Source organism: Lotus japonicus, chromosome 6 (assembly GCF_012489685.1).
Source record: "Lotus japonicus ecotype B-129 chromosome 6, LjGifu_v1.2".
NCBI lineage: Eukaryota > Viridiplantae > Streptophyta > Magnoliopsida > Fabales > Fabaceae > Lotus > Lotus japonicus.
This window is the reverse complement of record NC_080046.1, coordinates 13,185,238-13,209,634: the sequence shown is the minus strand read 5'-3', so window position 1 is coordinate 13,209,634 and position 24,397 is coordinate 13,185,238. Positions and strand designations below refer to the sequence as shown.

The following is a 24,397-nucleotide window of genomic DNA, read 5'->3' as shown; positions in this document are numbered from 1 at the left end:
CACCAGGCTTTGAAAGCATTAGTGGCATAATATGAAGGAGCGTAAGTGAAGGGGCTCAGGTTGAGGAGTCTCTTGTTATAAAACTGAACAGTCGTGTCGAAAACAGAAGCCCTCTTAATAGTTCCGGGGTACAGGACTAGACTCTTGTCAAATAAAGTGTTGGGTAGAACTTGGCTAAGCCCAAACTGTCGAGAAACCAATTGAGGGTTGTAGCCACATAGAGTGTAGTCACTGCTAGCAAAGCCCACAGTTAAAACCCTAGGAGATAAGAGGGTCCTCCAAAGTATGATGTGGTGCTCCTTGGGCAACGCAGAATCAGAGGCATTAGGATAAGAATTCCTCAGGCAGAAAGGGCCACGAATAGCCTTGCTGTAAGGAGAGAAACTGGAACGGTAGTGCTTCAGCTCGAGAAACATGGTAAAGTACTTCCTGAAATCAGCTTCGAAACTCGACGCATCATAAGCAGGGGTCAGGGTCTCGAGCCTATGGGCATCGATCCTGGTGTTAGAAACAGTTAGAGGATTATCTTGTACCGGCAGAAGAGATTCGAAGACTGCATTCAACCAAAGTTGAAACAGCCAAAGTGGTCCAGCCGCATTCAGAGAGACGGTCTTAGTATTCCGGATATCCTCGACAGCTTCATTCAGCATTTGATACAGGTTGCCAAGGACGAGCCTAGCCATAGCAAGTTGTCGACCCTCGTGAAGCAGATTGGCTAAAGGCAAAAGCTTGGCAGGTATGCGCAAAGATTTGGTGCAAAAGACATAAGCAGACAGCCAATACAGCAAGAAAGCGACATGTTCAGCATCAGACACCTCACCACTCTCGACATAATGGTCCTTAATGAATCGACTAAAAGAAACGTTGTCAGTAGGGATCGAGATGGGTTTAACAGGAGCAGGTGCAGAGTGATAATCATCACCAATGGGCCACAACCCGGTGATAGCAGCAACATCCAAGAGGGTGGGGGTGATCATACCAAAGGGAACATGAAGGCAATTAGTGGACCTCTCCCAGAAATAAAGTGCACTCAGCAGCATAGCAGGGTTATACGAGATTGGAGATCTCGACAGCTGAATCAAGTCGAGAATCCCTACATCCTTCCAGTGTTGTCTCTTATCTCCCTCAACCCTATCTAACCATTTCAGGTAGGCCTTGTCGTTAGCAGAAGGGTTAGGAGGGGCTGAACGAAAGGCTCGTTTTGGGTCAGAAAGAAATGGCATACGGTAAGAGGGTTGAAATGCCAAAATGAGCTCCTCTCCCCTAACGCTAGGGTGAAATGATTCATGTTCTTCAGGGAGACTATTGGGCCTATCATGCTTCACTACTTTCAAAGGGCCCAAAATGGCGCGTAAAGTACCATTAACAGAGAAAGGAATGAGTACCTGGGATTTCCAGATAGCTCTCTTCTCTGCTTCGTTGGGAGGCTCTGGGATTGGCACGCGCTTGGACTCATCCAGCTTAAGCTCAGTGGCCAACGGAATGGTTTGCTCAGGATTGGAAGCCATTGAAAGACGCAGTAAGTATTTCAGAGAAGACGGAAGAAGATGAAGTGATGAAGTCTGGAAGAAGAAGTTGCAGGTTGGAGGAAAGAGTAAAGCTTGAACAAGGAATACCAAAAGGGTATTTATAAACGGAAGGGAAAACGGAACCCAAGCCGCATTGAGCAGCAATTTATAAAAATTTGGGGTCCAAGCGATTATTTTATTAGTTAATTCATGTCACCTCTCAGCTTTTTGGCATAGGTGAAATCATGGCCCTAAAAAGGCTATAACTGTCAGCTAGTGGAGAAGTCATCATACGTTATGGCTGCCGATTGGACTTGAAGATCGAATGGTCGAGAGCACAAAGCATTTGAATCGTTGGAATCGAACGGCTGCGATATAAAAAAAAATGCTTGGTGTCTTTGAGCTAAAGCAGTCGACAACCAACATTTTTGGGGGGCAATTGTTAAGCCAAAATTACAAGTACTACAATTCTCGACACCATGGTGCAAAAGTGGTTTCTCGACAGAAAGGGTTGGGCGAAGCCGGCAACTCAGCACACGATGTCCCTCAAAGACAAGTTAGTAAAAGCCATAACTCGACACACTCAGAAGATGAAGAAATCTCGATCATCTTAATGGAAGAGGCAGTTACCGAATAACAAGCAACTACAAGCACGTGCGTACACCCACGATGCCACGAATAGCAACGGTTGCCCACGACTCAGAACCATCCACGTGGCAATAGAGTCACGTGCGCGAAGACCATCGGCTAAACGTGGGGTATGGCGCCAAAATTCAAAACCCACGAAGCCATCGTGCATCCAAGGAAAACCGCCAAGAACATGGGCAGAAAGAACAATATAAATAGAGGAAGCAGCAGCAGAAGAAGAGGTTCCCAACTAAAAACTCTGAAAATTCACCAAAAGCTCTAAACGTCCGCATCAATGAGACTTCGAGAGCAGAACGTGATGATGGAGGAGTATGTTGCAGAACCAACGCTTTAGTTTCCCTGCATTTCAGTTTGTTGATTTCCAGTTCTTGTGTGTAGCTTGTTTTGTCGAAATTTGCTTTCATGCTATTTTAGTTTGCTTGACTGTTTTGTAATCGACTCATATTCAATAAAGTCCAGTTTCGTTTGAGTTGTTTATTGTTGTCGAGAATACACTCGTTCACACACTACACTTTGGCAAAGCGTTTTCCCAAAAGGACCCCGAATCTAAACTTCCTTTAGTCGAACTAAGAGGATATTTGTTTACCAAAAATCCGTGTAAACAGTTGGTCTAATATTTTGGTGATGATTTGGACAGTATTTGCATCAAGAGCTGGCTTAAGTGTGATTTGCTGTGCTAAGTGCTAACTGCTAACTGCTGACAGAAACAAGTGACCTTTTCCTAAACGGTAGTTGGCTCATCTCTCAGTATATTCTGTGGATTACATCTTGTTCATACTCTTATAAATATGAGCTGAGAGTTGTAGACAATAAGAAATAAAAAAAAAAGAACATGTAATGATAAAAATAAAAGAGAAACAAACAAAGCTATCATGGGTTTAATATCCTATAATAATTTTCTTTGCTTGTTTTTTTGTGTCGGTGCGTCCGCACAACAAAATGAAGAATTTGACTCTGTCTGATATACATGTATATTCTGTTGAATCCAGGTGTATATTCCTAGAAGAAAATGATGAACAACTTCTCAGTTTCACCGAAATCACACGCTTACATTCTAACTTATGCATACAATTCTTTTCTTGACTTCAACCAAGCTAATATTACTCTATCGTTGTTCATCAACTAATATCAATTGATATTTATATTGTCAAATACATTTTTAATTTTAGCATTTAGGTGCTTATATAGGCTAGAAATATAATATAAACATTCACGCTTCTTTACTTTGATAGTTTAAATTTTTTGATAACTAATTTTTTTTTTGTTACAAAGGAGGGAATTAAACCCCAAGCACAAGGCTAACCGGGAGCAAACGAGCTAACACTAGAGCCACAATCTTTCAACAGGAAAGCGTGACATTCTCCACAAGGATTATCAAACCAGTGAACCCCATACTGGAAGTTCATACCAATTTTAGCCAGATAATCGACTAGTGAGTTCGTTTCACGAGGGGTATGCTGAAAGATGATGGCACCATGAGCAAGCTTCAAACGAAGAATATCTGCCACTATATGGGTGTACTGATGATTAGAGTCTGAACAACTGTTAATACATTTTCAACATATGTTATGTGGTGATTAAAGTTTAATATAGGTGAATAAAATAGAAGAAAACCTTCAAAGGTTTCAATTCGAATGAGAATTCTTCAGTCATCTCAAAATTGACTATTGAGACCATCCAAAGTGACTTGCCTTAAGGGTTAGTTCGAAGAGTAAATCTTGAAGGATAGTCTAAAGTGCAAACCTACATCATTAATTCAAATGATAATTTTTAAAGGTTAATTCGAAATACAAGTCTCATGATTAGTCTCGGATGCAGTCCAACTCAAATGCCATATCCATGAAGCAAGTCTGAAATGCACTTGAACATCAACAAACACACAGACACACGCACTAGACATAAATTAGAACCCTGGTTCGACTGAGGAGATATGTGACGATTATGCTCTGCCTATTTCTCTTGGCGTGATTTTTGGTCGAGGACTACTGTGGTGCACCTCCCTTGTTCGCGCTCGGATCATAATCCTATCTTGATTGAGTGTACGTTATTTCTCTCAGAGACGGAGGAAAAAAGGAAAAGAAGATTCATTATTTAAGTTTAGAGAGATGTGGCTTAATAGTAGTTTTAGGAAATCGCCGTAGAAAAATGATAAACAGTGAGACAATCACAACACAAGGTGCAACACAGTGTCATGCTATTACCAAAGAGAGCCACCGATTATGTTAGTTTTTTTGTCAAAACAAGTGTTTGCTCTAGTTGCAATTTAAATTTAAGTGGTGCAAAAAATATACAAAGTCCATTGCTGTATAATAACCCAAAATGGCCCTTTTAAAAATGAGGCCCAAGAAAACGTGTAGAAAACGAGTTCGGCTAAAAGAAACCAAACCCGGGTCCAATCTGGACTGAATCGTTTGGATTGCTTTAGTTTGCTTCAAAAATATCATCCACACACATTCCCCATTTTTGAAACCCCAAAAATACTTATAACTTCAACACCCTCTTTAGTCTTTACTATCTCCTCACATTCCTCATTGTTCTCTTTCAGTGTCTCACACATTCACCAATCACCTTCTCACTCATATTCATTTTCTTCTTCAACATCAACTTATTCTCCATGTTCTTCCCCTTTTATTTCTTCTTTTATGTTACTACATTTTAAAATGCGGAATGTATTTTTTACATACCACATTTGACAATATACATACTGCAATTTAAATTACGGTGTGTGAAACGTTAAAGGGTATTTTATGAAAGGTTTAATTGTAATTTTGGTCCCCCACATTTACCAGATCCACGATTTTGGTCCCCCACTAAATTTAATTACATGAATGGTCCCCCACGTTAACTCATGTGTGCAACGTTGGTCCTCCGTCCAATTTCCGTTAAAAATTGAACGGTGACTGGAAAAAAACCCAGAAGTTAATCATGTTCATCTCCTCCTTTCATGAACTTCATCATCGTCTCCATGAGTTATGAAAAAATCCCAAAAATCATCAATTCTCAAACAAAATGAATCTCTTCAACACACACCCAAAATCAATCTTTTCACACAAACAATCCTAGGACCAAACATATGCAAGCACAAGTACAGTTGAATTAAGAATGAAATTAAAAGCCAGAAGACAAACAAACGAGCGAGGATGCGATCTTTGTTTTGAATTAGCAATAACATCTCAGTATCTCACTAAGAACATAGGAATTTCAATGTTACAGTTAACAAAAAATGAACCACAAAGAATGGACATGCCCAAGGGAGAAAAAAACTTATAGAAAAGAATCAAACAAATTAAAAGATGCGTTGAGTTCTCTGATTCTCTCTCCACTCTTCATCTCCATCTCCATCTCCAGATGCCCACCATCTCCAACACCATTCCCACAACTCTCTTCTCAAACCCCTCTCTTTTCTTCTTCCACCGCACCTCCCACTACAAACACAACACAACTTCTTCCTCCTCCTTCATCTTCTTCTTTCCCACTTCCCCAATTTCTGAAACCCTAAATCTTCAACATGAACGAAATCTGAAATCAAATATATCCCTATCAGTGTTGAGGCAAAACAGAGATTTGTTTGGTTGGTTGAGATTTAGCTTTGAAGTGGGAGACTAAGAGAGAACGAGGGAGAACAAGAGAGAGCGGCAAACAACTTCCAGCCGTTGAGAACGATGAAGTTCATGAGAGGAGAAGATGAACATGATTAAAATCTGGGTTTTTTTCCAATCCCCGTTCAATTTTTAACGGAAATTGGACCGAGTACCAACGTTGCACACATGAGTTAACGTGGGGGACCATCCATGTAATTAAATTTAGTGGGGGACCAAAATCATGGTTCTGGTTAATGTGGGGGACCAAAGTTGCAATTAAGCCTTTATGAAAACAGGGAGGTAGCGTTAGGCTAGGGGATGGTATTAATAGTTTTGCCCACCAGAAATTGATCGTTGTCCATCCTTAGAGAGATTATGATCTATGGGTGTTTCTTTACTGGCTAAGAGTTATCTTTAAATTTATATGAGAAAAAGTTTGATGCACCGACGGTGTAAAGTTTTTTTACACTGTCAACCAATCAGATTTTAAAAATGTGAGAAAATCTCTCTTTTCATTTAATTTCTTTAATGACATGTCACATCCTTGAAATCTGATTGGTTGACGGTGTAAAAAAACTTTACACCGTCGGTGCATCAAAATTAAACTCAATTTATATTGTCACAACTGAGGTTGTGGTGGGCGACACATAGAAAAAAAAAAGGAGAATTAGTGGAGTCATCACTATTTTTTTTACATAGGAAACATGAAAACCCCCATAAATGTGAATTTTGAAACCAAATCTAGATTCGGAAGTCTATTGCGCATAGGGAAGATACTTGCACCTACAACGTCATTTTATAGAAACAGTTACCCCTAACTAATTATGCAAAATATGCTAGCTTTCTAAATACTAGTTTTACTCAAAAGAAAAGATTTTTTATAATTTGAAATTTTTTGTTTTAATTTAATTAACTAAAAAAAGAATTATTTACAAATTTAGCTTGATGATTGTTGATACCCGGCCACTCCTACGTATCCCCTAGTGTAAAGGAGAGCTTAAAACCATCCAATTCTAAATAAAAAGAGACTTGATATTTTTTAGTTTATTATATTTTTAGGTTTTTTTTTTATCTTGATTAACTTGATTTATGAGATAACTTTGAAGAAGGTTTTTATTTTTGAATGTCTGACGTGAGTTAACTCCCGACCTACGTATTTTTTTTGTGAATAAATATTAAGGCTACGTGGTTCTAACAATTTAATGATATGTATTTTTGGGGTTCCCATTCCTACGTACCTCTATTGAAGGGCTCAAATCTGACATAGTTCTAGAGATTAAAAGAACATCATAATATTTTTAAATTTATTTTTGTAGTTTATGGGTTTTTCCATATTTTGGGTTTTAGGATTTTTATGATAAATAAAAAAAATATATATATATAATTATTTAATAATCATGACTAAAAAATATTCATTTAATATTAAAAAATACTTATGATAATATTAACCTAAGTAAATATTTGTATGAGATTACAAATACTAAAGTAAATAAACTACACAAATAATATAAAAAATGGGATAAAAATATATTTACCTCAAAAACAAACATTCTAAAAGTTTCTAAACGTGTAAGTCCCGGAGGAATTTGACCTTGAAGCGTAACAATAAGCTCTCCCAAAAAATTATACATTAGAACCAAAGTTTTTTGTGTCAAGCACAAAACTCACAAGATTCATTATGAATATGTAAAATATTAAACTAGGTAAGATTGTAAAATATTATACTACTAACTTCGTTCCTTATTGCAAAAAAAAAAAATTGTTCCTGTATAATCAACTTAGAGTTTTAAAAAAGCATTAAATGATGTTTTTCCAAGAAATGTCATTGCAGGAACAATAAATGAGAAAATATAAAATGTATTCTAAAGGGTGAAATAATAAAATAAATAATATTTTCATGAAAATTAACAAAATTAATTGCATTCCTTAATTTGTGTTTTTCTTCTCTCTGGATAATTATATAGGAACAAAGGTAGTATTGGCTAGAAGATTTGTCTGTGATGGTCACCCTGCTTGTAAGGGAAAATTTCACTCAGTTTTCTTGAAGTTTCGCATTATAATATTAATCTTCCATCTATTTTTACAAAATACATTAATCTCCTTTTCTTCACATATTATTTAGAACAATAGTGAGTATTGAGTGTTATAATAATAAATTTTAAAAGAAATCAATGCACAAATGATAAATCTCAAAGGATATTAGTGTAATGTTTCAAATAAAATAAGAGTAATTAATGTCTTACTAAATAATAAAGGGAATGGTGATGAAATAATGATAAACTTGAAACAATTTTTCCTATACTAAAGATTAATTTTAGGATAAAATAACCTAGATGCCTGATACAGGAAGGGTTAAGAATGCACCCTAACTAATTTATTTTAGACAAGCTTAACGGAAATTAAACACAGTCGGTTAAATGAAGTTAAATATAGGCTTAGTACGACAAAAAGGGTAGTTAACTTGAGGGTGAAGAAGTGAGCAATTAGGATCCTATATATGATTAATGTCACCGAAAAAGAATCATATCATTAACAATTAGTCACTAATTGGCGGATTTGGCGCTTGTCTTGTGGGTGTTACGCCGGCTTCAAATTTATCAACATCTATGCTGACCACGTGACATTTTATTACTCATCAAGATTCTCATAATGCATTGAATCTTTGTGTAGACATGATTACAATTATACATCAGTTTGAACATTTACTCAACGTACCTCCTAAATTGTTTGAATTGATTTTACATATAAATTTTTATCTAGAATCAACATTAGATAATATAATTTAGCATCGTGAGCATTAGTAAAAAAAAAGTTTACTCTCTCTCTTTTCTCTCACTTATAAGAGTATGTTTTTTTGTTACAGTAGGAAAATAAAAGACAGGCAAAAAACTACTCTATAACATCCAAATACAAGGATGTAAACAAGGAAGACCGTGGTTGACTCCATATTAAGTGAAATTAATTATTTAAATTTAAATACTTCTTAAATTTTAAATTTTAAGTTTGTTTTGAAATTCATCTTTAACATATTTTTATTTTATAATTGCGACTATTATTTTTAATATAAATTCAAATTTTGTTATCATTTTAATTTTTTAGGATATACTTAATATCAATTTTTTATTTAAATTAAATAGTCATGCTAAATTATTTCATACATTTATTTTCAATTCAATTTTCACTATTTCCCCCACAAAAGTTTTAATATTGTCTTAACGTAATTATCAATTTCTAATCCTACTTGATCTTGCTTAACATCATGAACTACTCATGTCTTCTTTTCCTTTTGAAGTCACATTGCAATATTCTCAATTACTTTGAGTACCACAGCGATAAATGTGTATAATGGATAAGAATATGCATTCAAGATCATAATTTATTCCAAGAAAAAACAAGTACTAGCACAAGGTATTATTCGTGTTTGGGTGGGCGCATATAATTTGCTACGTGTGCTGAGCATATTATGTAAATCTATGGAGATTTCACAGAAGGCAGAGCAAGACAACCTTAAGAGAAATAATATATTTAAAGAAACCATTATGCTTAACAAATACTACAAATTTTTTTCAGTTGTATGCAGTGCACCTGAAAAAATAATAAGAATTATCCCAATGACAAGAAATTGTTATATATATGCGTCGGCAATAATGAATTTGATGAGAACGTGCATGGCATGATTGGAAACGACACCATCTTAAGTTGTCGGTTAGCACATCCTCGTCCGCTAAACCGGACACGTGTCGGTTCGCGTATGGACCACTTAAATGATTTTGTGGATTGAAGGGATCAGGGCACAGCTCACATGGTTATGCCCCTGCCAAATTTTGGAGACATGGATAGATTCATTTGTTCCTACCATCCGTGGCCGTGGGTGTTAATCTTCATCAATCCAATTTACAATCAGAATGTTAGTTGCATTCATTCGCCTAGCTACCTATCTTATGTGGAATTTGGAATGGGACACACATGCATGTTCATGTTTGTGTGTATATCATTTTCTTTTGGTTAAAATGTAGTGTGTCACATGGATAAGCATGATCTTATCTAGTTTTTTAGTTAATTTTCTTGTTCTCTAGGGGAGGCTGTAATACTTATAAAAGAAGTGTATGTCATTGTATAAGGTATTTGACGTGTGGATTATCCCCTTAATTAATTTTTTCTTACCCTCTTTAATTAGGTTGTTTCGATTTTCTTTCTTTCCCCCGATGCTGGTTGTTTACTTGTTAACCAAAGTATCAAACTCATTCTAAATAGTCACTTATAATTAAAGAATTTGTGTGAGAGGATTTAACCCCTCATACCTGGCCTATTAGAGTTTCTAGTTTAGTTTTACGTATTTGAAAACATATAATTTAGAAATAATTTTTAAAACACTACAACATTTTGGGTGTAGGCAATGCCATACACTGCTAGCAGTCTGCTACGACTGAAAAAGCATTGCCTTCGATTACATTGAGGAATTCTTTGGTTATTGGAATGTTGTTTTGGCCAATCACTAGAATAATTTGGGTCTTGTGGTTTGAATCTTGTTTGCCTTTTATTGTATTTGCTTTACAATGTGGATTCAAATTAAGAAGAGAATGAATGTGAGTATATTAAAATTTGGCATATGACGGGTCAAAGGTCAGGTTGGGCCGCGCAAAGTTTGGCCATCCTTAATTATCAATGAAGAGATTTTTTTCCGTCCAATCTAGTTTATTACCGATATCCATGACTGTCGTTAATTTACACCAGCTTTGTCCATCATTATATTATCGACGACTACATGTGTCGTTAACATAGCAATGAACAAAGCTTTCGGTAAATTAGTAACATTCAAAGCCTTCGGTTAATTAGCGACGACTTTTTAGAATCTCTCAGTAATATTTTCAGACAAGGCCAATATATACGGGTCGTCCATTAAGCTACATTACTGAGGATTTTTGGCTGTCAATAATTAGTGTTTTTTTGTAGTGCCACCTTTGACGACACTGCCAACTCCATAACCACCACCATACCTCTTTCAACCCTCTCTCGCCAACACATTGCACCACTAGAATGTCGTGTATGTCACCGGCTGCGAGCCCAAACACGTCCCTTTTTCTAAATATGAGAGAAAAAACCTCTAGAGGGAAAATGAAATAGATAGAACATGAGAGGGAGAGAGAGAGAGAGGTTGCACGGCGCGATGACTCTAAAAGTGATGACTTCAGGCACGACTCATGAAAGAGATGTGACAAAAGCTTTGAGGCACGACAATGTTTCTTCAAAGTCGGCTATATAGGAAGTATGGCGTGTTAATGAGCTTGGGTTTGTTTGTTGTCACAGTGATTGGCCTGAAGGTAGGGGCTCGCTAGGTTTTGGTTGGATGAGGTCGAGGTTGGGTGATGGAGTTATGGTGCGACATGATGGTGGCTATGAAGTTGTGGCAAGGTTGTTTGTATCGTGACTACTGAGACTCACAACGACCGCCGTTAAAGGGCGGTTCTTGCCGAAGAGCACATGATATTGATGGTGGTGCTTGAGAAGTGGTAATATAAGGTTAACTTTGTAGTAATTTTAGTGTTTTTTTTTCTTCAGAAATTTAATAGTTCCATAAAATTTATCAAGTTTCAACCTCATAATATTCTTTTAATTAATTTGAATGGCACACTTTACTATCCTCCAGCAGACTTTTGAAATTGAGATACTTCCATAATTCTTCATTAAATGATTTAATTCTCAATAAGTATTTCGACTGACTGACTGAGTAAGTTGAAGGCTATAGAGAAGGTTCTCATCACCTAAAAACTTTCCGAGTGAATCGCCATTTTGGTCCCTGAGAAAGTCAGCGTCGGTCATATTAGTCCCTAGAAATCATTAATGGTGAAAAAAATCCCTGAGTTTGTCTCCGTCGGTCATAGTAGTCCTTAACCACTTTGGGCCGTTAGTCCCTGGGATGGAACCAACGTTAAGTGACACATAGACTCAGCCACGTAGGACAAAGTTATAAGAGGGTTAAATCGATCATTTTAGTCCCTTCGAATTGGGTTTAAAATTCCAAAATCAGTGAACCCTAGAACCATATCAAAATCCCCAAATCCTCTGAATCTCCAAAATCCCATGTCAAGTGCCTATACCCAGCCCACTTAGCAGCAACTCGTAAGCCAATAGCTAAAGCAACAAGAAGAAGTGGAATTGGAAGCCTCCTCTCCTGTGTACCAACTTCTTCAACTTCTTTCCCCGCTGAAAGGGTTTTGGAATACTGATAAATAGCCAAGGCCATGAACGAGATAATCACCAAAACTCTAACCCAAGGCTCTCCAACAGCCGCAAGGACGGCTGCAGCAGCCATTGCGGATGAAACATCATCTCTCCACTGTCACAAGGTCTCCAATTTGGGTTCCGTTCTCTCAGATCTGAGTTTTTCATCGCCGGAGAAGATGCGTTGGTGGTTGATGACGGCGAGCGTTGGAGAGGTTGATGACGGCGCGGAAAGAAGGGTGATGGGGCTCCGTGGTCCTGTCACGGTTACATGCTCAAGAAGAAAGATCTGAATTTTTGTTGTATTAGGTGGAGGTGGCATTTTCATTGTTTATCCCCTTTGTTTTCTTTCCTTTTTCCTCATGCTCTGTTTCTCTGTTTCTTTACCCGGTTTCTTATTCCTCATGCTCTGTTTTTTGAGTGAATCGGTGGAGGCTAGGTAAATTTTTTTGAGTTTTGAGTGAGTGAGAGGGTGAGTAATTTATTTTTCTGGGTTTTTGTGGTTGTTGGAGATGAAGATGATAAAAGAATGATGATGATGAATGTGAATAAAATTAATATTCTGGGTTTGTTGTTGTGGGAAGATGAAGATGATGAAAAAACGTTGAAGATATAAATATTAAAAAGGATGTGGTTTTTTTTTTTACTATAATGAATATTGAAAAAACAAGATTGTGGTTAAATTATTTTAATTCATAATTATAATTAAATTTAATTAGAATTTTCTATTTTTATTTTTTTAACTTCAATTAAATTTACCAAAAAAACCTGTCAGGGACTAAATTGATAATATCGGGGACCAAATTGAAACCCACGTGGCACATAACGTGACACATAGGCATTTTCCGTCCCAGGGACTAACGACCCACCTTAAATAGGGACTACTATGACCGACGTTAAGACTTACAGGGATTTTTTTAGCCATTAATGATTCCTAGGGACTATTATGACCGGGGCCTTCTTTCTCATGGACCAAAATGGTGATTCACTCAAAACTTTCCTTTTTACTCAGATTGTTAATGTTCCCTCCGTTACTCAACAGAAGTGATAGCAGATTTGACTCTCTTTTTTGGAGACACAAATTGAACCGAAAACATGAACAATTAGGGCAAGTAGAAACGTTGATGTGAAAGACTAACAAAGCACCAAACTTAGTGGGGACTTTTACTTCTTTCACCACACAGACAATGATAGTACATCTAAAATGTGACATTAGAGGGTAACTTTGAAGCACTTCAAAAACGGAAGGCTAACTCAACATGTTCCCTTTGGGGAAAAGAAAAATAAAAAAACGGATTAACATGAAACTACATAGACAAGTCACTTTCAACAACAATTAAACTAAAGTGGATAATATTAAACAAACGAGTAGATCAACTAGCACAAGATTATTCAAATTTAAACAGAGGTATCAAATTTGAGTTTTTGTAAATACAACTACGTAAAATACTTGGTATGAAGAGGATACAACGCCTATAAAAGTTATACCTAACTTAAATAGAATTGTCTATGTGGATGATACATATATTATAAACTCTAAAATAATATTAGAATGGAAGTACAAGTTAGGTTAAGTCCCCTATTAAGTTAGTGTGTAGTGTGAATAATAGAGGCGTGCAAACACGACATAGACATAGCGGACCACGTTATAAGGGCAGGTCCCACACATAATTTGGTTGGCACAATCTTTTCCCAAAGTTTCATACTCAAATTTCAATTCTACTCAACTCATACTTGCATTGCAACTTGCTTTTGTTCTTGTTCCTACCATTACTATCTTTCTATCCAACAACGCTCCAACTTGACCCTCTTGTTATTTTCTCATATATCCCTTATTGTTGTCCTTCACTTGGGTCCAGAATCTAAGTACACACACTTTCTAAATTCTCTTGTTTTTTCAATGAAGAAGCTCTGTCCCAATCTTGACCGTGAGGATGGGCTTGAAACGGTGCTTGAGGTTCCTATCCCTGAGGAGATTCTCATCCACAAAAGTGGAACCATTAGAGCTTGGCAGAATATGAAGTTGTGGATGAATCCACACGCTGCTGAATCTAGATCATCCATGACAACAGTTTTAGGAGGAAGGAACACAGAGATTCAGCTCTTACTTGGTGTTGTAGGAGCGCCATTAATTCCTTCACCTATCAACCCTGACAACCAACCCATCACACGCAGCATTAAAGACCAACACATTGTCAGTAGTACTATTTGCTAAAACAATGCTCTGTTCTTCTTTCTCTGTTTTCGATGGAAAGAAAATTACCCTTTTGAAACAATGTCCTGTTCTTCTCTGTTTTAATTGATCTTTGCAATGAAAACAAAATACCCTTTTGAAACAATGCTCTCTTTTTTCTCTGTTTTGGAAAATAATTTGATCTTTGCAATGAAAACAAAATACCCTTTTGATTTTTGTGTGTTGTGAATGATGTTTTAGGAGGTTTCAATGGCGAAATATATACTGAAACAGTATGTGGCAGCGGTGGGAGGAGAACGGGCTTTGAATTCCATTGAAAGCATGTATGCGATGGGGCAGGTGAAGATGGTGACTTCAGAGTTTTCAGGAGCAGGGGAAGGTGGGGTGAAGAGTAGTAATAAAAAGATGATGAAGGTGAAGAATTTGCAGACCAAAGGAGAGGTTGGGGGTTTTGTTGTGTGGCAGAAGAGGCCAGAGTTATGGTGCTTAGAGCTTGTGGTTTCTGGGTACAAGATCAGTGCTGGAAGTGATGGCAAAGTGGCTTGGAGACAAACACCATGGCATCATTCTCATGCTTCTCGTGGGCCACCAAGACCTCTTAGGCGTTTCTTACAGGTATGTTAAAGGTTATTCCAACAATTTTGCTTTTTCTTTTGTTTAAAGGGGTAGATTGTTTGTTTGTATGGGACATGAAGGAGCTAGGAGCATGCTTAATCATGATCGCAGTAAAATTGATGATGTGCGATTGTTTGAAGAGAACACAAAGTAGCATGCTTAATTATGATATGAGCATATGTGTGGGGTGAAAAATGAATGATTCTACTTGATGACATATTTCACTGATTTCAATGGCAATTGTATGAATTGCCTCTCTTACTATGTTTAAAGGTTGGGGAAGTGGGTTCCTCTGACCAATATGAATAGGCCAAAGGGCCCTCTAAAGTCTAAAGTCTAAAGTCTAAAGTCTCAACTCTCAACCGTGTGTTTTCTTTTTCATTTTATTTTCATGGTTGTTTGGGAGTTGAAAAAGGAAACACACAAAAATAAAGTAGAATGTCAACCTAACTGTTCGAGATTAAGATTCTCCTCCCCAATCGTAAACTCTCTCAAGTTTCTTCATATCCTCGTAAAGGACATAACCACTGCACTAGCAAGAAATTGCTGAGATAGTTAATATGAATGAACTTCTTTTTTTTCCAAAATAAATTTTGACTTTATAATTAATTTTTGAATAATTTCTAAACATGTAGAAAAGCGGCTTGGAAAGTCATGAAGATCACGCGCCTATCCTTATTTGTGGCTCCTATTGCACACCATGTTTGGATTACTTAATTTTCTTCAGAATCAATTATGATACATAAAAGCTACTAATATAACATTTTCCCAAGTTCATCTTGGCTATGGAATCAATTATAAAGAAATTTCTAAACAAGCTATTGCTGCATTTTGTTTTCTTCTATTTCTTAGTTTTCAGGTTTTCTCATGTGCTGTTTTTTCACTTCAATCTCCTTTATCTTTAACTTTTCATATAGTCTAGCTCCCAATAGCATGAGAAGAAAAGTGGGGTAGGATGGGGTCCCTGGTGAGCTTACCAAACCAAAACATACCAACAAGAAAGAAAAGAAGTCCAACTAACAAAGTTTTTGTTTTCTAAAGGAATTAGCTAACCATATATAAAAGCTAATTTTCTTACCTTTTGCTTTTCCATTGAAATTTGCCTCCTTAGCCCCACCTGAACTGATGTATTATTTTTAATAGAAGTCAACAATCTAAGAGATAAATGCGGAGAAATTTGTTCCTAAAGTTTAAAGTCTCAAAAAAAGAATTGTTTTCCAATTTAGAAGTTCCATTAACATAAGTCAACAATATCTTAAACTTTCCTCCGCGAGACAACCTGTTCTATCCCATTTTAAAGCTGTTACATTCTTTTGTCCCCACCCTCTTGAGTCTTGAGTCTTGAGGTAACTGAGTTTGGCATTTTCTTCTTGGTGGATAAAGATAAAAATTGATCTTCATTTGGGCCTCAATCAAAACAGTAAGCTAAATGTGTGTTGGTCCTGTTTTGTTTCCTTCTTAGTTCGATTCTCGCCGTGGAAATTGATCACATTTTGCAATCAATTGTTTACCGCTTAATGCGAGCACTCACGTTGAGATGTTGGTCACTGTTTTTGCTCACAAAATGAACTCTTTGTTTCTAACTTAAGCAACTTCAACAAAATTCAACAGCATAATTCACAATTTGATGATGAATTTAAGACTAATGCCTTAAATTCTCATATTTTTAACAGGGTCTTGATCCAAGGTCCACAGCTAATCTATTCAGCAGCTCAACCTGCATAGGAGAGAAAACAGTGAACAAGGAAGACTGTTTCATCCTAAAACTCGAAGCAGAGCCATCATCACTGCGGGCAAGAAGCAACAGCAACGTCGAGATCGTTCGCCACACGGTGTGGGGCTATTTCAGCCAGAGAACAGGTCTATTGATTCAGCTAGAAGACTCCCACTTGCTCAAACTCAAGTCCTCCGAGACTGATTCTATATACTGGGAAACCAACATGGAATCCTTAATACAAGACTACAGAACCGTGGATGGCATTCAGGTAGCCCATTCTGGGAAGACGAGGGTGTCGTTGTTCCGGTTCGGTGAGGGCCCTGAGACGCATTCGAGGACGCGAATGGAAGAGGTTTGGGAAATTGAGGAAGTCGATTTTAATGTTAAAGGGTTGTCTATTGATTGTTTCTTGCCTCCGAGTGATTTGAAGAGGGAGCAAGAGAAAGAAGGGTGTGATAATGGGGTGGTGGTTGAAACCAATAATGCTAAGTTACCTTACAAGATTCGTTCTGCTTCTTTTAGGATTAGTGCTTCCAAAGTTGCAGCAGTGAACTTGGATGATTCAGGTACTAGTGAGAGTGATGAAGATTTGTAAAATAAAACTTTGGGCTGCATCATTTTTGTAAATACACCATCAGGTTTGTAGTTGAGCTATAATATTAACATGATTCCTAGCTGCAAAGTACAAGACAGAACAACTTTCAGTACTCAATGGATACTTTTTTTGGTCATAATTTAACTTAGACATCAGAAGTATACTGAAAAGTCAAAGGGCTACATTCATCTATGATGTCAATGTAAATAAGTTTCAGAGTGCTTCCAACAATCTGATTTCTGGCTGCAACTGCTTCTTAAATGAGTTTCGCGGCTATGATCACATGTCTAAAATCAAGTTCAATTTGCTATTCCTGGAAACGTTATTATATCTACCTATAAGTTTTCCAGTCCTTAACATATGGGATCTTCAATGAAACATATTCACCAAGAAAAATTACTATTCCTGAATTATGTGTCTTTAAAGCCAACTGCAGAAATGGTTCAAACAAAAAGCAGTCAAGCGAACAATTTTACTGGATGTTTCTTGTCAACTTGAATCTATTTGATGCTACAAGAATTGGTACCATAGGACTGTTATTTTGTTCTTTTATTCCGTACATAATTATTGTTCTGGTTGAGGGAAATAATGAAAGCATGATGAGTTTAGCTTTCAAATCAACAAACAACTGGTATACAACCTAAGACATTCACATATAGTGAAATAATAAATGCAGGAAAATTTTAGCTTTCAATTTTTCCCTATCCTTCTTCAAACAAGTGGTACATAAATGCATGTGTTGGTAAGAGATTCAAACCTCTTAATTAAACAAGTGGTCTTAGATTAAAGAAAATCCTGCGAGGGATTTCTGCTTTCACTTATACTGCCTCAGTACTTACGTCTCAACTGAAGCAAACACACATCATATCTTACAGGTAGCATGTTTAGAAATCCTTCAATAATTGATTCTAAAGCCAAAAGCAATTCTAAAGAAAAACTTCATTGAGCAGCTTTCGAATGACAGAAATGATTCTACAAAAAATAAACAGATCCAAACATGCTAAGAGAATATTAACAGTATACATTACAAAATTAAACTCAAGTATATATTACAAAATAAAGCTCAACAGAATATATGCAAATAGAGAGTAAGAGTACAATACATGTGAATTGAGAAAAGTGAAGAAACACTCATCATTGAACTGTATACAAGGAAAGAGCAATGGTTGCCAATATTCACATGCTATATCTGCATTTACAAACAAAGTGTTGATCTAGTGATAGACACACTAGATCCTCGAACAGGTGATGACACAATTTCGAACCATGGGAAAGTTATATGTTGGAGGGACTGTCCCAGTTCCCCACATTATTATATTTGCGATCCAATTATAATAATATGGCTACTCCTACTTCCTCCAACCAATTGCATGTGGTTGAATGTAAACAGAGTTCTGAATTAGCATCAATGAGCTCAAGATGCAGAAGATTTCAGCGACAATATTTCACTAACCAAGCGATCAAGGAAACAGTAAGAGGAACCACCTTCACTCAAGCAAACATTTGCCTTTTCTTTCAACTTCAAGATATTCCCTCTAATCTCGTTTGCTTCATCCCCAAGCATTAGTTTGCTAATGGTCTTCTCAATCTCTCCTCTCCCGGGCTTATTCTGTAATTGCACCCCAACCTTCCAAACATCACTCACATACTTGGCATTTACCTTCTGGTCTCCAAAACATGGACTACAAATCATTGGAACCCCTTCACACACGCTCTCCAAAGTCGAGTTCCAACCACAATGAGTCCAAAATGCTCCGATTGCGGGGTGCTTCAGCACTTGTTCTTGGGGAGCCCATTTCACAATGCAGCCTCTTCCCCCCGAATTCTCTAGGAACCCACTTGGCAATGGTTCAAGCCATTCCGAGCCGCGGATTATTCCCGGTCGAACCACCCAAAGAAATGGTTGCTTGCTGTTGGCTAGCCCCCAAGCTATCTCCAAGAACTCACCTTCGCTTATCGCTACAATGCTCCCAAAACTCACATAAACAACACTTTTATGTTCTTGTGTATCTAACCAAGAGATGCAGCTTTTGTCTGGGGTCAACAAGCTAGTGGAATTTGAGCCTGCAAGAAAGTATTTGTGAAAAGGGCCTATAGGGTATATTGGTATCAAAAATTCTTGGCCCAGTTTTGCCAGTGCAGATGATTCCAACTCTTCAAAGGTGTTCCAAATAACCCCGGAAGATTTTTTGCATTCTTCAATAACGCGACAGACAAATTCATAAAATAACTCAGGATGGAGTGAATGAAACTCTGGAAGGTCTTTCACTTTGAGCGGAGGAAGATCAACCACAGGTTCCTCCAATCGAGATTCTAGATTTTCAACAGAAGTAAATATGAAATCTTAGGCCCTCCCATATCAAGTGCATTTTGCTTCCAATTGCACATTGAAAAATAAATAAATCATAAAAGCAAAATTACATGTTTTATCACAAAAACAAGAGAGCAGAACTACATGAGTAGAGTAAACAAAGCAAACAAAACAGAACAATTTTAAATTGTGAGAGAATCCAACCCTGCAAAAAATGTTTATGCCCAAGCTTTGTGAGGGGGAAAGGATAGTAGGAAATGTTTCTATTTTTGAATTGAAATAAATATATAGTATTTGGAAAAAAATAATAAAAAAGATTAAAAATTATAATAGTCTATTGCTTTACTGATAAAAAGGTCCCTTTCCTTCTTCACAGGAAAATCCATCCCCTCAGACATAGCATTCTGGTGTTGTTTCCCAATCTAAACTGACGAGTGCATCTCAGAAGATAAAGCACAAGGATAACACTAAGATTGTGATTAACACAACCATTAATTTTCCAATTAGTTGTTATAATTCCAAAATTTACCCTTCTAATCTATCCCTTGGAAAAAACTAAGACCCTGTTTGGAATAGATTATTTGAGCTTATTTTATAGCATAAGCGCTTACGCAAGTGTTTGTGAGAGCTTATGTAAATAACTTGCGGGCTATCTATAAGTTGTTTTGAGCTTATCTTCATAAGTTATTCAAATTAGCTTAGGAGTACGAATTTATGCTTATATATGACCTATTTCAAGCTTATTTCCATAAGTTTCTCAAACTAACTTATGAATAAGTAAGCTCATATTTCCATAAGCTATTTACCCTAACTATCATAGCCTAAACCCAATAAAAACATCAACAGAGATGGAAATTCTCTAATGAGAAACAGAGACAGATACCATATCAATATGGAACATGGAACTAATCATGTTTGAGGAAAAGGGTATGTAAGATTAATTGATTATGAATGTTGAAGAAGCCACCCACCTTGAATGGGGAGGTACCCCTTTTCTCTCAATTGAGGGAAAGAGGCAAAGACAAGAAAAGAGGAAGCTCCACCAGTCCTAAGCACAAGACGAGGAAGCTGAACCTCATCACAAACACCTTGCGTGCAATAAAGCGCAGCATCAACAATGAAGCAAGCAACAGGGTCTTGATCAACCTGGGACAACAACGTAGCCAAGCAATCCTTCAAAGGGTGTCTGCATCTGATGTTGATGAGGTCGGTGAGGTGCAGCGCATCGAGCGTGGCGGTTTCGGTTTCCGATAAGCCGTCGGCGATGGGGTGGAAGGTGAAGTGAGGATAAGAAGATGGGTCAGGGGAGTTGAAGATGGTGTGGATGATGGTGATGGAGAAACCAGCCTTTGTGTGGAGGATTTGAGCGAGTTGGAGTAAGGGTGTTATGTGACCTTGGAATGGTGTTGGCATCAGGATTAACCTGTGTCCTTTCCCTTCATGTTTTTCCTCCATTGATGCTGCTATGTTATGTCAGAGGAAAATTTGGATTTTTTTTTCTGTAATGAAAATTACAGAGGATAGGGAGGGGTTTAACAAAGAACAATACAACAATTGATTTCTTCAAAGAATGTGTAGGACGAGATGGTTTTTGTCTGATGTGCTGATGTTAACTTGCACCAAATTTCCATCAAACCTCCAATAGGAAAGAAAGAAATGTGATAATTTGGACTCGGAAGGCATGAAAAACAAGAAGAAAAAATAAACTCCAATTCAAGTTAGTGTGTGTTTGGTTGCGGATCCAAAATGTGGATCTGAGTTCCAAAATTGGATCAAAGCCTTAAACGTGGATCTCCATGTCTCAAAACATGTTTGGATCAAGACCTGTTTGGAAGAGCTTATTTGATAGCAAAAGCTCTTATGTTGGTGTTTGAAAGAGCTTATGCAAACAACTTAATCTGTTTTGAGCTTATTTTTATAAGCTACTCAGGATAGCGTAGCTTATGAAAAAGAGCTTATGCTTATATATAGCTTATTTTCAATTTATTTTAATAAATATTTTAAAATAACTTATGAATAAGTGCTTAATTAAGCTGTGTGTCCAAACGGTGCCTAAGAACACCAACAAACTCCGGTACACCAATTAGGAGTTTATTAGCATTTGGTACAAGGTTCAATATCTCACTTATAGTGAATTGTTGAGAAATGTCTTTTTATTTTTTTAATGTGATCTCAAAACTTTGGGAGGACGATCGGCAATGGGATACTTTCGTGATACAATTTAAGCCATATAAAGATAAATATAGGAATTGCAAGAGAAGAGAGGAAATGAATTATATGATGTGCATATGATAGATAGGGAAGATAGAAATAGGAAAGACAAAATGAGAGATGGAGTCAATAAATCAATAGGAACGCGATCCATATCTGGCTTAACTATCTTTGGCCTCCAAACTTTCCACGCATTATGAATTTCTTGCTATCAAGGACATTCATAGGAACTGAGTTTGCCTTCACCTTTGAGTGTTGATACATTGCCTTCTTAACCACCAGATAAGCTCTTTTCAATTTTAAACCATTGAACATTTGAATTGCTCGATCTGCCTCTTGATTCGAGTTGTAGCATACGAAACCGAATCTCAACCGTCTACCCATCCTCCACCTCCTCTGAACAAAAACACTACGCAATCCTCCAACCTTCGCAAAGATTGATCCCACCATTGCTCGTGTCACCCCATCCGCCAGACCATTGACAAAAACCGAATAAGATCGTAATGAATTATTTGAAACTCATCATTCTTTGCCTCCCAAGTACTTGATCAAACATCCTGGAGCCTCCTTTCCGGCCACCGCCTCCCTCCGGCCAACTTTGCTCTAGCATAGCTCATCTCCTAATTCATAACATTTCGGTTGAAGTAGAAAATAAAACATTTCCAGAATGGATTTAATTCATGAGGTAAAAGTTAGATTTCAAAATTACTAAAAAATCATTATAATAAAATATGATGTCGTCGACCTACTAATAATAGTATGAGAGAAAAAAAATCAAGAAAGGCAAAACATAAGGGAGTAACATTTATAGAAGTGTCTATTTCTTGATTCCCTCCGTTTCTTAATATAAGAACCAAGCAACCACTTCACACCCTTTAAGAAATTTAGTTAATCTAGATAATTGCATTAAATTTGTTCTCAATTTATATCAACTTTCCAAAGTTACCCTCCACCCATTATTCTTAATTTTTATGCATCATTAATGCTATAGCAAGTGAAAAGAGAGAGAAATTCAATTAAATAAGGGCATTTTTGTCCAAAAATAATTAATTCTCCACAAACTTCAAGTTAGTTCTTATAAAAAAGACCAAGTGCACTTTCTATTTGGTTCTTATAAACAGGAACGGAGAGAGTATAAGAGCATCTCCAATGGAGTCCTTATTTTGAGATCTTAAAATAAGATCCATATCTTATTAAATCTCACCATTGGAGTTATCTTACATGTCATGAGATCTTAGCAAAAGTTAAGATCCGTGTCTTAGCTCAGGTACTCTCAAATCTGAGATCTTAAATTAAATAATATTTTTTTCTCTCTCCTTCAATACCAGAACCAAAATGAAAAATAGGGTGAGAAATAAATAATATAAATATATTAAGTACTGTGGGTCAAGTTAAAAGTAAAATAAGATCTCAACCACTGGAGTAAAATGTGTATGGGGACCTTATGAGTGTCTTAAATCCTATGTGGCAGTCTGGACCCACAAAAAGTGAGTTAAGTCCTAAAATAAGATCCTACCATTTGAGATGCTCTAAGATAAGATAAGTTTATATGTGAGATATGCATTTATCCTACATAAAATTATGTGACCCTCATGTGCTTAATTAAGAGAGATCTGTCACTATCTAAAAAATTGAATTCATGGGAACTAATGAAAAGAAATATTAAATGTTGTTGGTCAAGTGTAGTTTTTGTCAAGATATGAAAAAAGCATATCTTCCGATCAAGATTTTCTTAGCAACGAGGAAACTTGATGCTTGACATTAATGTGTAAAAAAAGCACAGCAATTACTTTGTTGTGAAGAGGTGTGGGTAACATGTTGGAGTTGCATGAAAATATCAAAAAGGATCAATCCAAGAAAAGAAACTTCAGCTCCTACTAAATGATGGCAAACTGTACAAGAGTACGCGCGTACGTACTTTTTTAAATTGAATTTATCTTTTTGTATACATGTTTATTACTTGTGCAAGAAAAATAAGCAACTAAGTGAATTAACATAAAAATTTAAAATTACTTTTATTATTTGATTCATTTAATTTGGTCACCAAACACAGCACAGGATTAATTTGGGAGAGAGGGTGAGAGAGCACAAAGTCTTAGCATCCATGACCTCTAGCAACATGCAATGTAAGCTTCAAACCATTTTTTCAAGATGACTACAAAAAGTAATCTTCAAACCATCCATGATCCATGCTCAAGAGAATATTTTGAGTTATAATGCTCGAGAAAATATTTTGAGTTTTACACTTCCAATTTTAGATTAGTTGAATTTAATACTTTATGTTTTATATTTTTTATTTTGTAAACTTCATGAATTTCATTTAATTTTATTTGAACTTTGTTATATATTGATTTAGTTGCATTATCACATGATTAACAACTAACATTCGTCCATAAAAAAACTTGTATTTATTAAATTAATTTATGTATTTTACATATTTAATTTAAAATTTTAATGATATATATATTCGGGATCCCTGTTGGGATATGTGGGGAGATAGGGAACAGGGATGAGATCAAAATTCACCTTTACCACGAGGAATGGGGGCGGGGATTAAAGAAAAATGTGGGGATGGAGAGCGAGAAGGCACTCTCGTCCCTGCCTCGTGCGGGTGCTATCCCTCTCTTAGATTCAGAACTTTAATGACCACCTATATATTTTTTAATCATTTTGAGGGTTTCAATTTCCGTAAATAAATTGGTGGTGACTTCATATACCTACACTTATACTATTCACATATAATATTTTCAGCACCCAATTTTATTTGTCTTATTTTTTTTTACCTTACTCATTTT

General features: G+C 36.5%; 2 protein-coding genes across 2 annotated transcripts; one reads left to right on the top strand and one right to left on the bottom strand.

Moving 5' to 3' along the window:
* The first annotated feature begins 13,575 nt into the window (after positions 1-13,575).
* Positions 13,576-17,219, top strand: LOC130726989 (uncharacterized). Its single transcript, XM_057578307.1, has 3 exons — positions 13,576-14,153; positions 14,394-14,768; positions 16,442-17,219. Exons 1-3 carry the CDS (start codon positions 13,860-13,862, stop codon positions 17,078-17,080), a joined length of 1,308 nt encoding a protein of 435 aa, XP_057434290.1. The 5' UTR covers positions 13,576-13,859; the 3' UTR covers positions 17,081-17,219.
* An 859-nt stretch (positions 17,220-18,078) lies between these two features.
* Positions 18,079-21,040, bottom strand: LOC130726988 (UDP-glycosyltransferase 76F1-like). Its single transcript, XM_057578306.1, has 2 exons — positions 20,363-21,040; positions 18,079-19,393 (listed from the first exon to the last, which is right to left on the bottom strand). The coding sequence occupies exons 1-2, from the start codon at positions 20,844-20,846 to the stop codon at positions 18,495-18,497; spliced, it is 1,383 nt and encodes a 460-aa protein (XP_057434289.1). The 5' UTR covers positions 20,847-21,040; the 3' UTR covers positions 18,079-18,494.
* Positions 21,041-24,397: the final 3,357 nt, after the last annotated feature.

Excerpts from the sequence above, each read along its gene's own strand:
- LOC130726989 (XM_057578307.1), top strand. The coding sequence starts at position 13,860 with ATGAAGAAGCTCTGTCCCAATCTTGACCGTGAGGATGGGCTTGAAACG. Across the intron at positions 14,154-14,393 it reads GCATTAAAGACCAACACATT|GAGGTTTCAATGGCGAAATA; the intron begins GTCAGTAGTACT and ends ATGATGTTTTAG. Across the intron at positions 14,769-16,441 it reads CTCTTAGGCGTTTCTTACAG|GGTCTTGATCCAAGGTCCAC; the intron begins GTATGTTAAAGG and ends TATTTTTAACAG.
- LOC130726988 (XM_057578306.1), bottom strand. The coding sequence starts at position 20,846 with ATGGAGGAAAAACATGAAGGGAAAGGACACAGGTTAATCCTGATGCCA. Across the intron at positions 19,394-20,362 it reads GGGGTACCTCCCCATTCAAG|AATCTCGATTGGAGGAACCT; the intron begins GTGGGTGGCTTC and ends TTGAAAATCTAG.